Here is a 13,497-nt window from a genome sequence, read left to right on the forward strand (position 1 = left end):
TAATTGATATAGTCACTGATAGAAAAGATTCTGTTAACATTTTGGGATATTTCATGGCAAAGTACAATGTAATTAACAGAAATCAGTCTCCTCCTCGTTATCATTTTACCGTTTTCGAACCTGAAAACCACCGAAACGCCGCCTCACAGGAGCATTTGTGTGCGACGCCGCGCTCAAACTGCAGAGTAAACCTTCGACTAAACCACTGAGCTGAAGGTTGGTAGTTCAAATCCTGTTCTCAACATAAAAAAAACATCATTTGCAGAGCAGTCAGATCCACTAACCCAAAGTTTGTCCGTGCGACTCTAGCTCCTACAGATGAATGCTGCCGTCGTGTCGTTGTGCAAGACACTTAACCCCCTTCACCCCTGACGTCTGCGTGCACTGCTGTACAAACGGGCGAGCGGTTCCTTGACGTAAAACGCGATAAAGACGTGACCATTTACCATAAACCTGAAGTAAAGAGGCAGATTAAGACATATAAAAACATAATTGTTTATTTTGGTTTTCCCCACCAGTAGTTTTATCCACGATCGGACAGAAAATGAGTCAGGTACACGAAAGGGGTTTTAATATATACCACAACTGATGTCATGGAGACAGTATACTGAATGTGCATTTTACTTTAAAGACGATGTCAATATGGTGAGCACTTAGTTTGAGGGAGTTCGGTGGGATCGGGGAGTGGGAGACATGTCGGTGAGCCGCACAAACAAAACACTAACTCATCACTTTAGCCATGTAACAAAAATCACCAATTACAATTAGTTAAGAACAAGTATGATCAGAGCGAATGTGCCCACGAGACGCCACACGCAGCCTTCAGCCAATCACAGAACGGTCAGGTTTATCGTCAGGGCAACGGAAACATGTGTGAAATCTATAGTGTTTTTAAAGTGCTTTATACTAACTCGAAATGGACACGGGGAGAGCGGTACTGACACATGTTTGAGGATTCCAATCAAGATTATCGTCGGATGACCAATGTTTTATCAGTGCTTAAAAGTGAAACAGATGTAAGGCATGACTGAAACTGAAAGAAAAAAAAGCACCTCTGTTTTACTACCATCACATATATGTACTTAAAAGTCGCAGTCATTCCAACTTTATGAACAACTTTTACACAACAATTGGTCAAATTCATATATTATACCTAATGTGGACAATATAAATACTATGAACAAAATATGTGTGGATACTTTTAGCAGCAACAGGCGTCTGACTGGAAAAAGAGGCTGCTAACGATATGCTTTCAGATACTGGCAGATCTGGGTCTGTTGATGATTATTCTGTCATTATAAACTTTATAATATTACACATGATTTCAATTACTGAGATTCTATGAAAATCCAGTTAGTTTTAGTCACACATCCTTAATGTGTTTTGTCTTGACATCACTGAAAACCCCAGGGTCCAAGTTGGAGATGGATTTGAAGGCATTGAAAGTGTTATGTAATGCTGGTTAGTAACGAGATACTAATTGGTACTATGGAGGTTCATTTCCTGTCGTCTTTCCTCCTTCTGCATGATTAAAAAGCACTGCTATCTGACAGAGTCTACAGTCATCATCTCGCAGCCTTTCAGCTGAGTGGGTATAAAAATATAGACATTTCAAACCCTGAATATATGTTCATAAGTGATTTTCTGCAACAAAACAATTTACACCTGCCCCACCAGTGTGTGCACCAGTCTTATTAGAAAGGAACAAGGTGAACACCCATTACAACACAGAACGGCAATTACAGCTGCTGCCTTCATCAACAACCTATATATGTATATATGTGTATATATACGCATGTCCACTTCTTTGTTAATACGCTAAAAGGACCCGCGCCGTAGACACAGGGGAGTGTTTATAAACAGATTACATTAACATCTCTTTGTGATGTCTGGCTATGTGCTGGCTCTTCTCTGACGGCCGCCTAAAGCCCTTGGTGCAGTAGTCGCAGCGGTGGGGATAGTCCTTGGTGTGAATGGAGATGACGTGTCGTTTGAAACCTGAAGCGTCCGTACTGTTGTACTCACAATACTGGCACTGATAAACCTTTCTACCGCTGTGAGTCTTCATGTGCTTCTTCAGCTCGGCCGGCTGTCTGAAGCCTCGCCTGCAGCGCTTGCATTTAAAGGGGAGGTCCTTGGTGTGCAGGGACAGAATATGACGGCTAAGGGTAAAGGTGTCGGGGGCGTTAAAATTGCAATGGCGGCACTGGTGCACCTTGTTGCCTTTGTGTGTCTCTGCGTGTTTCTTTAACTCGGAGGGCCGGTGAAAGCCCTTCTCACACACGTCACACTGATGGGGGAAGTCCTTGGTGTGAACGGAGATGATGTGTCGTTTCAGGTCACTGGAGTTGGTGCTTTTGTGCTCACAGTGGGGGCACTGGTGGGTTTTGTGGCCTTGCACCATCTCTATGTGGCGCTGCAGCTCTCGAGCGTCGGCGTAGGCCTGTGGACAGTGGCTGCACTTGAAGGGCATGTCTGCTCCGTGTTTGCTCTTGATGTGAGTCTTTAGGTTGGACTGGTCCGCACAGCGGAACTCGCAGTGCGGACACTGGTATGGCTTCTCGCCCGTGTGGGTGCGCATGTGTTTCTTCAGCTCTGACGGATGGCGAAAGCCTTTGGCACACTCCACACAGACGTGTGCAAAGTTTTTACTGTGTACCGCCAGCAGGTGGCGGTTAAGAAGACCCTGCTCAGCAGTTTCATACTCGCAGTATTTGCAGTGATGTAGTTTGGGCTCTCGGTCCTTGACAATGAGCTTATCTGATCCCAGCGGACTGGACTCGTGGAAACGGCGAGCGTACTCTGTGTATTCAGGAGAGCGCTCGCTGTTGTGGCTCAGCAGTTTGTGGCTCTCCAGGTGATTGTGGAAACTGATTTTCTTGTTGGTCGTAAAGTCACAGTCTGTACACTGATACTTCTTCTTCAGAAGATGGTCAGGGTGGTTTTTCATGTGACATTTGAGGAATCCTCGAGAACGGAACTTTTTCCCACAAATGTAACAAGGGTAAACAGTCAAAGGCATCCCGTCGGGTCCGATGATAACAGCTGCAGAAATACAAAGTGAAAATAAAATTCAGAAAATAGTACATAAGTATTTAATATTCTGCATGTGCCACCAGCGGGTTGGGGGTTAAAGGGGTTAAAGGAAAAACAGGGTTAGGGATAGGCACAAACCAGCTCTGTACCTGTCTGACACTGACGTGTGTCTCCTTTCTTCTTTTTCTTAGGTTTAGGTTTAAGGACTCGATTTGCATTAAGTTCCTCTCGGATTTGAAGGAAAGGTGCAGTCGTGCCATTTTTAACCTGATCAATGGTGTTCGCTGAAGAAGAAACGACATATTGTTGTTTAATAAATAATAATAAATACACTTGTAAATAAATATTTTGTATAAAGTATAAATACATACTGATCTCATCTTCGTCATCATCATCACTGTCATCCTCATCTTCCTCTTCTTCTTTTGGTGGATTTTTGACGGCCATGTAGACCATCTTATCGCGGCCGACTCCTAACCTGCCCGACGAGGCGGCCTCCAGGTCAGGATGGCCGTTGTGATAATCGTCTTCTGTTATAACCTCTGTTCCTCCTTAAAAATAAATGTTCATATTAACAAACCTGAAGTTACACTGTTAATAAAAATACCACTGAGTCACTCACCTAAATCATCATCAGCCTCAGCTTTAAAAATATAGACTTTGATGACCTCTGAGCCGTCCTCGTCTTTGGATTCTTTGTCCTCCAAAACTTCTGTGCTAATTTCAAGAGGAGTGTCACCAATGTCCAGCTTTTCTCCCACCTCATCCACTAAAACAAATAAGATTATTGCATTTTAGTCAAACTCAATTCCTGATAAACACACATTAATGTAACTTACAGGAAATCATGAGGTAATCCTCCGAGCTGCTTTGTGCGTCATCGTCTTCATCGGTCTGAAGAGGCACAGCTGTGGTCTGTAACTGTTGGTGGATGATGGTTTCCGCGTTGGCCTCTGTTACCATCAAACCCTCTGACACCAGCTGATGGTCCAAAGTGTTGTCCTGGTGCTCCGACAGCAGCTCTGCCACAAACACCTGGTCTGGCATGTCGTCAGGGTGGCCTGAATCTGAGGATGGGACGAGAAACGAGAATATGCTTTATCGTGAGAAAAAGGGTAGACGTTTTGAGGGACATTTTATAGAAAGATAATGGCCGTTACATCACCAGAAAGTGCAGAAAAAAAAACTACTTGTCCATGATCACCTCATCTAGATAAATGTTGTTTTCACTGTTCAATGTTGTAGCACTATTCTCTGATCTCTGTTCTAATGTTGTTTTCTCATCACAAACAGACCTAGAGTTGTGTTTTGTTTCATTCATACATGTTTAACACGAGAACAAACCTGCAGATTTAGGCAGAGTTCATGTCTCAAACTGAAAACACTCTGTTCCACCTTGTGATGTCATCATGCGGCAATACAGGAAGCGCTCCACGGTGTTTTTAAACTCTACACACCTTCATTTCTAGAATCATTTGGATCATTTCAGACCAGGAATTGCCAATCTATAGCGAACAAATGGTAAAAGGAGCTGACCACTACCAGTTCATGACATCACAAGTTGCAACAGTGCATTTTGAGCTTTGGAGATGTTACAGACTAATAATACACTGTTACTCAACATGTGTGAATGAAACAAACACAACTCCAGTCTGTGTTTGAGGAGTTAACAGTATTATAAATGGCTTACAGCTCACAAGCATCGATTCTGTGTAATATAGGACCTTTAAATATTGAACCTATAATTATTCATACCCGTAACATTGTTTAACTCTCAGCAACTTTAATAATTATTGTGATATTACTGGATTGAAGTTGGCTGTTATAATCATGCCTACCTGAATCCTGAATGAGGTCTGAAGTTAAAACGTGGTGGTGATGTGAGTCCAGAGCCTCCTCTATGGCCACTTCAGTCCCGAGGATGTTGTCAGGCATAATGACGCTGTGCTCCGGCGGCCCCATGTCCTCACTGCTCACGTCATGGCTGTCCACTCCCTGTGACTGTAGGCTTTCCACATCCACCTCCAGACTCTCCACCACCTCCGCCTCCAGCCCTCCCACCTCCACTTCCTCCTCTAGACCCTCCACGACGTGAGCCTCCAGCCCCTCCACGACGTGAGCCTCCAATCCCTCCACGACGTGAGCCTCCAGCCCGTCCACGTCCACGTCCAGACCTTCCACGACGTGCGCTTCAATTCCTTCCACCTCCACCTCTCCCTCCAGGCCCTCCACCACCTGGGCCTCCAGCTCCACCACCTGAGTCTGCAGCCCCTCCACCACGCCCGCCTCCAGACCGTCGACGTCTGTGTGCAAACTCTCCACCACTTCGGTCTCCAGTCCTTCAACCACCTGTGTCTCCAGACCCTCCACCTCCAGACCGTGCTCCAGCAGGATGCCCTCGTCAGTCATGACATCAGAGAGAAGCATTCCCTCAGGCACCGACACGACAATGTGCTCGCCGTCGATGTGGGCCAGACCCCCCATTCCTGCAACTACAAGAAAACAAATGATAAAATTACAATCAGTTATTACAGATATTTACTTTAGAATTACCAAAATGACTTCACGCCACATATTTGTGGTGTATAAACCAGAGGTCGGCAAACTATGGCACAAAAGCCACAGTGTGTAAGAGACCACTGAGCGCAGCCAAAAAGGTAAAAACTAAAAAAAGCTGCTGCAGCTCTGAGCTGAGTGCTGTGTACATTCACGCTCTCCTGACACCCACCGCTCCAAGGCTTTTACCTTGGTTTAAGCTTACTAAAGCTTTTTATTCTGCACTCTTCTTTAATGTTAATTTTATGATGATTATTTATGTTTTGCTTAGTCACAATCACATATTTTGAGAGTTTGATAAATCACTGAAGTAAATACAGACAATAAACTATATTGAAGCTAATTTATATCACTGACGCAAAAACCCAAGAGCAGATTTAAACCACAAAAACTATTCTAAATCTTCTATAATGTAAAAAAAAATCCGGAGCTGCAATAAATAAACAGCAGAAACACAAAGTTTTTAGTTTGCATCTGTAATGAGTCAGACAACTGACTAATTCACCCTTTTACAGCTTAAATCTGATCACATAGTCAAACAATAAACAAAAACTTTAAGAGTTTTACTGTGAAAGCTGACACTAAAGCACACAGGTTTAAATTAAATGTGCTGCATGTAGTGGCGGCACACTTAGAGGAATGATATTAGCATCCCAAGCAAAAAAAGAAAGAAAAAAAGGTTTGCCAACATCTGATACGAAATCATAAATAAAACACAACTCCAGGGAAGTGTGTGGACCTCACTGTCAGAAGAATGATGCACGATGAGCAGCACGGGTAACGCTGCAAGGTTCAGTTACAGATTTGTATAACTAACCGAAGTCTTGCATGATCATTGTATGGGGCATCTTCAACTCTTGTGTGTGTAGCTCCAACACTCCTCCTCCTTGGTCCATGTTTAATACAAAAAAGACTAAAACAAATACTAATGTTATCATTTTGCACAAATGCTAAAAACAACAACAAAGTATCAACTGAAACAAACCTTCACATTTGACCTGTTCCTCAGAGGCAGCAGCTGGGTTTTATTCACTTTCCCCCATCCAGTGACCAAATGTTTAGTTCTGGGAAAGAAAACAGATGAGTCACTATTTCACATGATGAAATTAATTTAAGTTAATCAAATCAACTATTGTTCTTCTTAATTATTACAGTGATGTGCTTAGGACAGTCTTTTAAGAAGGAGCCCGTTAGAGTTGTTGACAGTTGGCTCCATCCATTGCATTATGGGAGTACTACAGGGAAAGCTTCATAAAGAGGTGCACCTGGAGGTGGTTGGTGCTGATGGGTGGTGTTGATGGCAGGGCCACAAACAGGACAGTGCTGTGTAGTCACTTCACACAGGCTGGGAGCTTTTGGTTCTGACAAGCCGCTGAAATTGAGTGGTTTATCTCAGTCTTCATATGACTGGTAAATATGCAGTTCACATCTTCACATCTGCAGTGGGCGCACGGGCTGTAAATCTCGACACTGGAGAATCTGACACTTCACATGTTTATTTAATCTTAACCTTTGCATGTGACAAAAATCAGACTGTTTTAGGTCGCCAATGAAAAGTACCGCAGACATTATGCAATGCATAAGGCGGCTAACGCCCTCCACCCACAAAAGCTAACTAGCACCATGCTAACACCGTCCCCGGCGCCATTTTGTTTTAGCCAAACCGCTAAAACACAAGACGCAAAATGTGACATTTCTCTGTTTAAAAGAGCCACATTTAAACCACTGCACCGCTGATAAAACGCACACAAAGTGATTTTACAACACAAAGTGTGATTCAGGCCTGAGATGTCCGCGGTTTAGATAAACCCGCGGTGCTAGCTAGCGTGCTAAGCTAAAGCGCGGCGTCTGTTGTCCATGTTGTTTTTCCAGGAGGCTCAGACAGGCCCGCTACAGCCCACTGGGCCCTGCGCTCTTTATCTACATGCTTTTTCTGAGAGATGTGAAATCTTTTACCTGACAGTGTCGTCTTCTGTCTGTAGCGGTGTTATTGTTTCTTCTGGCGTTAGTCTGTTATTGTTTTGGTGATATTTTCACGGTAAGCTAAGTGCGGCCTGCAGGTTTGGATCCCCGGGCGCTCTTTGCTAGGCCTCGGCCAATCAGCGCGCGTCCTGAGGAGAGGGAGGGCGGGGGGGACGTGCGTGGCCTCGTTTAGCGCTGATGCCCTGCCGCGTGCGTCATGCATAAGAGACGCACATTATCAGCGGTTTGCACTGTCCGTGTGTTTACGGAGGTGTTTAGGTGTAAACGCCGCACAGAGACGTGACTGTGCCGCGTGTGTGAGTTTGTCCCGTGTCTCTGTGTCTCTGCGGTGCAGGTTATTGAGGCCTGTAGGCCATTTTGTCCCGGGGGTGTAGCCAGTCCTCATCCGGAGGAAGTGCGGACCTGTGTGTAACCAGAGAGACTCCAGAGTGCAGCACAAACCACTATGACAAACACATGGTTTAAGATAAACTTTATTATCCTCCTCACAGCAGCTGATTCAGAGGCACAGCTCTGGGTGAATAAGGCAAAGGGCCTCACAGTTTCCTCTGGACAGACCTCCTAAAATGGAGCCTTTGATTTCACCTCAGAATTACAGTAAACTTTCTATTGTAATAGAAATTCAGAAATGTAGCTTTCAGACATATTTTTCTCTCAAATAACACGTTTTCTTGCGCCTCGGCTCGTGGATTAAACAAGGGCAGTGTAGGTTTAATTAGTCATATAATTCTATGATTATTTTCACAATAAACATTTGATTCATTAACAAAGTCACATGATGTGGGGAATGGGAAACATCCACACGATGCAAAGGTAAAAGAATGAAACTGAAGCATGCAACAACCAACACCTTCAAGTAGGAAGTCACACAGAAATTAAACAAATTATCAACTTCATTTTAAAACAGTCTTCATCAACACACAATAAAAACCTTCACAGTCCCAGCACATTGACTTATTCTAAAAAAGGTCAGCCAGTCCTATGGGAGGTCTCAAATGTTCTGTGACAATGTGCCTCACCTACTACACAACATCAGAGTGGGTTCACAATGTTTCATGCAAAGGAAATGTGTAAATCTGAAATGAGGGACCGAGGTGGTTTGACACAGTTTTGCTCAAATAAGATTATTAGGGCATTTAAGACATAAATATCCTTCACGGAAACTCAGTAGCAGCCGTCTTTCCAGGCTTCATCTGACATTTTTGTAATGCCCATAGACCTGTTAAAACAAACAACAGTCAGTTACGGATCAGAACATCACTTTTAATCCAAATACCATTCATGTAACTCCTAAGCCGCTCGTACCTTCTGGGTGTGTGTGAGAATGTGCTCCGTGTGGGTCCTGATGAGGCATTTGGTCCTCGACTTATGACTGTTCTGGTTGGTGCAATGGAGGTTCTTCCGGGAATGTAGGGTCCACCGTTTCCAGCGCTCGGGGACTGGACTCTGCGCCCGCCTCCAGCAGGTGGGCCTTGGATCACAGGTAAACCTCTGGGAGAGTGGCTGCCCGATATGGGACCTACAGCTTTAACGGGGGTTCGCAGCGAGAGAGGAGACTGGCCATTGCTGCGAATACGACCGTTTGTCATACCTATGAAAAAAGAAAAATAATAATGGTGGATTCATCGTCAACAACAACAAATATGGATTTTTTTCACAATTAGAAATAAATAAATCAATAAAAAAAGGCACAATTTGAACAGAAAAATCTCAAGTATAAATCTCAGCAGCTTAGATTCACATTTTTGTTTATTTTCTTTTGTTTATTTTGTGAAATAATCATGCCCACTGAAGTAGACATTTGGAATCATGCAGTGGTAAAGTTGAGGTGAGGTGTAGGATAAAAACACTTTGATCACAGTTGGAGTGGGCGACAGAGGGTTACCTGTGGAGGGGGGGTTGGAAAGGTGGGACATGCGGTTGCCAGAGCTCTGGAGGTTAGCCTCCATGCTGCGGCTGTTTCTGACGGCCTCCAGTGAACGGAGGCTCGTGCGGGGAGCCAGATTTGGCATGCTGTGCCTCAACTCTTCTGGAACCACATCACACAACACAAAACATCAGTGTTTTCAGGAGGTCGCTGGTGTTGGCTTTGGTAACGTCTGACAGAGACTCTGTTCTCAATCTGAAAACCTACCCTCGCTTTTGGCAAATTTGAGGAGTTCAGCACTTGGGCCTTGAAGAGATCGTCTGGGCGCCCGTGTGCGTGAAGCCCCCAGACGCACGCCGTATTCTTGGCCGTGGTTAGAAGTTGAGGGCGACTGGCACCGAGGGGAACCGAGCGGGGAAGGGCTAAAACGATGTTGCCGTGGAGGTAAAGAGCAGAAATCATCTTCATCTTCCAGACTGTAACTGTCAAACTCCTGGTCGCTGTAGTTGCCACATCTGCGCAGTGACTGTAAAGACGCCGTGGAGCTGCGGCGCGACGCGGAGGCGGAGCTGGATGCATAGTCTTGCCTTAAACCTAAGCAAAAATATATGTTTTTAAATAAAAGGTTAAATGTCCCATAATAACATTTTTTGAGCAGGTTAGTATCATGTCAAAGACACTCACTCTCTTCTTGAAGTCGAGCCATGATCTGGACATCGGTCAGATCTTGCAGCTTGTAGCCCATCGAGATGGAGTCGTCTGATGTGCTGAGCTCACTGTCGATGGACGACTGAGAGCTCAGAGCAGAGTGGACACTTGTGCCTGACGACACATTTACACTTAATAATAAATATAATGATAATGCATAAAATATTAACTGTATAAATTATAACTGACAATAATCTGATAACACCAACTTAAATCCCTCACCATCTTCCCATTGAGCAAAATCAAAACATGCAAAAACACGAGCGCTCCCCCGAGACGCCCAAAAGCGTTTCACACAGACACATTATGTGACCTACATTCACACAGTGGCTGCTGTTCCCACATGTAAAGGCAAAGACGTGTGTTAATGTCATGCCCTACCTGAAGTGCCACTGGTTAGTAGAGTTTTGTTAGTTGATTTGTGGTACCCAGGAGAGAGCAGGCCTGAGCCAGCAGAGCCTGTCTCTGCTGAAGGGCTGCTGTACATGCTTCTCCACCGAGTGGCTGCAGAACAAGCAGGAAGTCATAGAAAAAGGGTTTTAATATGAAGCAAAAACACAACAAAGTTTGATTAAATGTATTTCAGTCTTAAAATACATTGAAATAACAATGACCTGCATTACTAAACCGTTTCCAGGCCTGTTATCTTTAACAAAAGAGCCGACCTGGGGGACGGTAATCCAACCCAGTTCATGACTTCATCGTTACTGAACCCGAGTGTGAACGGCTTTGTCGTGTCTGAAGTCACGGCAGAAAAGTAAATAACGGAATATGGCACCCTAAGATTTGAGCTGTGCTTCCAGGAGAAATGTGTCAATTTACATTTCCTCATTTGAATAGGGCAGTGCAGGCTGAAAAAAAGAGACAGCAGCATGAGCAGACGGCTGACTGACCAACACGAGACACTACACAGAACAACAGAACGTACGAGTGTGAGCGGTCGAACAATGATCAAATACACTCAGAAAAATGCTTGAGCTTATTTTTTATGTCTATCTATTTTTGTTTGTTGTTTATGTGAAGCACTTTGGACATCTTAAGTTGTATTTTTTATGTGCTATATATATAAAATGTATCTGAATTGTTAAATCGACAGTAGTTTGTGGAGTTTTTCAGTCCTGTTGTGTATTTCCCCCCTTTTTTCCTCATCACTCTCCGTGTTATCTCACCAGAACATATGTTTTTGTACAGAAAAAGCACGTGGCCTTTCCTGGTTAGCTTGTTTGAACTGTACAATTTAATCATAAACTTTTTAAAAATATATTTATGTTACACTGATCCAAACAGATCAGTGGAACATTTCTGCATGAAGTCTTCCCCTAGTGCTGTTTCATTTCTTTATGTTTTTTTGCATCTTACTTTGGTCCAAACGGTTGATGAGAGTCCGACACGCCACTTCAGTGTCTGGGCTGCGATGGTCAAGGACTTGCCGACACCATTTCAACGGAGACTCTGGTCCTGCGTCTGCCACCTGCTTTTTGGGCGACACATACAACCTGGAAAAGACGACGCAGCACATGGATTAGACGTTTGTGAGTTCAAGATTCAAAGAGAAACTTATATTACATGAATAAAATGCTCAAATAAACCAACTAGAAATCATCTTCTCTATTGGGCACGCACAAAAGGGGCCGTTTCCCATCAGAACAACAATGCACACAGCGAGATTCAGGTCAGACGTGCAGCCAGAGCCCCACTGAAGGGGACTGGGAACTGTTTTTTACAAGTTCTGCATCTTTATCTATACAAGAGAGCCAAATGAGAGCACGTAGACTTGCTTTTTCACGTGCGTCCTGTTCGAAATACAATGCAAACAAAAGCCAAACAAAACAAATAAGTCTAATATAAGTCCATATAAAACAGGTGTGTTAGTTTCAGTGCAATTAGCTCCTCCCTTTAGACGGATAAACGGCGACGTCCAGCAGGAATCTGACCATAACATCTTCACTCCTGCAAGTTTTTGTCCAGTTACACACGTGAACTTTTGTTTTATGATCCATATAAAACATTAAAAACATTTGGCGCGAGTATAAAAGTCCGTTTCCAGTTTTGTTTGTCGTCTTTCATCATAAACTAGTTAAATAACGCAACATATCGGATGATTTACAGATACTCTCCACCGTCTTTGAAGATCTAAGAAGTGACGGAAGTTCGGCTGAAGTTAGGACTCTGCTGGGTTGAATTTTAATGACTTGAGTGGTAGATTACGTAGCTGCCGTTAAGTTTGAGGATTTGTGCTGTGGTCACAGAGGGGGGCCTGAGATCACATGCTGCGCAATCCCCAAGAACTGCAGTTGATCCATGTGGCAGTGGAACCGGTCCCGAGCAGATCAGATTATGGTCCAGCGCGGATTACTGCATGTTTTGTCAATGATAACCACGCACACTACATATGGCACGGCTCAAGACTGAAAACAAGACGTGGTAGCAGCTAAAGACGCACAATATGGTTCTTTTAAGGGCACGGAGAAAGAAATACGTGCGATTTAAGGTGGCGAATCAGCAGTAATTAGCCGGCAATAACGCTTCTAATGTCATAATAAATGCATAGGCACATCTCAGCACCTTTGAATTATTAAAAACACCTTGTGAGTTAAACCTGCCAAACCGGTAAAGGACAGATCAGGTTTTCTTTGAGCGGGAGCCGAAAGTCAAATACAACAAACGTAATCTTTTCATGCTGTAAATCAAGCGCATCGCGAGGTCTCTGTCGATTTACAGGATCAGTTCACGGCATTTAAACGTTTTTTATGTCTTTAATCGGCAAATGTTTCGCTATTTCATGTCACGATTCACTGTTTCACGTTGTAATTGATGAGTGATTGTGTTTGTTTGTGTGTGTTTTATGTTGCCTCCGGGCCAGGTCGTTATTGCAGATGGGAAGATGTTCTGAACTGACTTATCAGGTTTAAAAAAAAACAAAAAACGGCACTTGTCAAGTCATTACCGTCTTTACACCTCTTCAGTTTACTTCTACGTGTTTGAAAGTTAATTCTGCTACAAAATGGGTGACTTTTGTGAGTGCGAGAGGTTAATTTAGTCAAAAATAAACCTCAAAAAAGTATCACGGTGTCATAGCGTCATCGCCCTGCAGGGGGAATACAACACATTAAGATCCGATGTTCGTTTCCTGAAAAGGTTACTCATAAGACCGCCGGGTTATCTTTGCATAAACACAACTATGAGCAAATGTTAATGTGTTTTCTGAAGCTGAGCTAATTCAAAAGAAAAACATGATGCACTTTTTTATAGGCCAATGCACAGATCATAAATGTTTCCAGTCTAAAAAAATAAAAAATAAACCTACCAGCTGTCCTCCTCTTCCACATCTGCAGAATCCTCTTCCA

The 13,497-nt window shown here is 43.7% G+C and overlaps 2 protein-coding genes across 5 annotated transcripts; both read right to left on the bottom strand.

Annotated features, from left to right (window-relative positions):
* Positions 1 to 481: 481 nt before the first annotated feature.
* znf711 (zinc finger protein 711) lies at positions 482 to 7,711 on the bottom strand. Of its 2 annotated transcripts, XM_033973596.2 has the most exons (9): positions 7,549 to 7,710; positions 6,578 to 6,656; positions 6,410 to 6,505; positions 4,875 to 5,528; positions 3,876 to 4,103; positions 3,659 to 3,805; positions 3,408 to 3,587; positions 3,186 to 3,320; positions 482 to 3,045 (listed from the first exon to the last, which is right to left on the bottom strand). In XM_033973596.2, the coding sequence occupies exons 3-9, from the start codon at positions 6,486 to 6,488 to the stop codon at positions 1,865 to 1,867; spliced, it is 2,604 nt and encodes an 867-aa protein (XP_033829487.1). In that variant the 5' UTR covers positions 6,489 to 6,505; positions 6,578 to 6,656; positions 7,549 to 7,710; the 3' UTR covers positions 482 to 1,864. The 2 variants fall into 2 exon arrangements, with proteins under 2 accessions (XP_033829487.1, XP_055080519.1); XM_055224544.1 differs by having other exon boundaries at positions 3,186 to 3,587; positions 7,549 to 7,711.
* A 688-nt stretch (positions 7,712 to 8,399) lies between these two features.
* On the bottom strand, positions 8,400 to 13,491 carry zgc:66447 (SLAIN motif-containing protein-like). Of its 3 annotated transcripts, XM_033974053.1 has the most exons (8): positions 13,458 to 13,491; positions 11,510 to 11,646; positions 10,532 to 10,654; positions 10,127 to 10,264; positions 9,710 to 10,036; positions 9,461 to 9,604; positions 8,881 to 9,166; positions 8,400 to 8,794 (listed from the first exon to the last, which is right to left on the bottom strand). In XM_033974053.1, the coding sequence occupies exons 3-8, from the start codon at positions 10,635 to 10,637 to the stop codon at positions 8,740 to 8,742; spliced, it is 1,056 nt and encodes a 351-aa protein (XP_033829944.1). In that variant the 5' UTR covers positions 10,638 to 10,654; positions 11,510 to 11,646; positions 13,458 to 13,491; the 3' UTR covers positions 8,400 to 8,739. The 3 variants fall into 3 exon arrangements, with proteins under 3 accessions (XP_033829944.1, XP_055080520.1, XP_033829945.1); XM_055224545.1 differs by lacking the exon at positions 10,532 to 10,654; XM_033974054.2 differs by lacking the exon at positions 13,458 to 13,491 and having other exon boundaries at positions 9,461 to 9,601; positions 11,510 to 11,638.
* Positions 13,492 to 13,497: the final 6 nt, after the last annotated feature.

The sequence above is a fragment of the Periophthalmus magnuspinnatus genome, chromosome 10, assembly GCF_009829125.3.
Source record: "Periophthalmus magnuspinnatus isolate fPerMag1 chromosome 10, fPerMag1.2.pri, whole genome shotgun sequence".
Taxonomy (NCBI): Eukaryota; Metazoa; Chordata; class Actinopteri; order Gobiiformes; family Gobiidae; genus Periophthalmus; species Periophthalmus magnuspinnatus.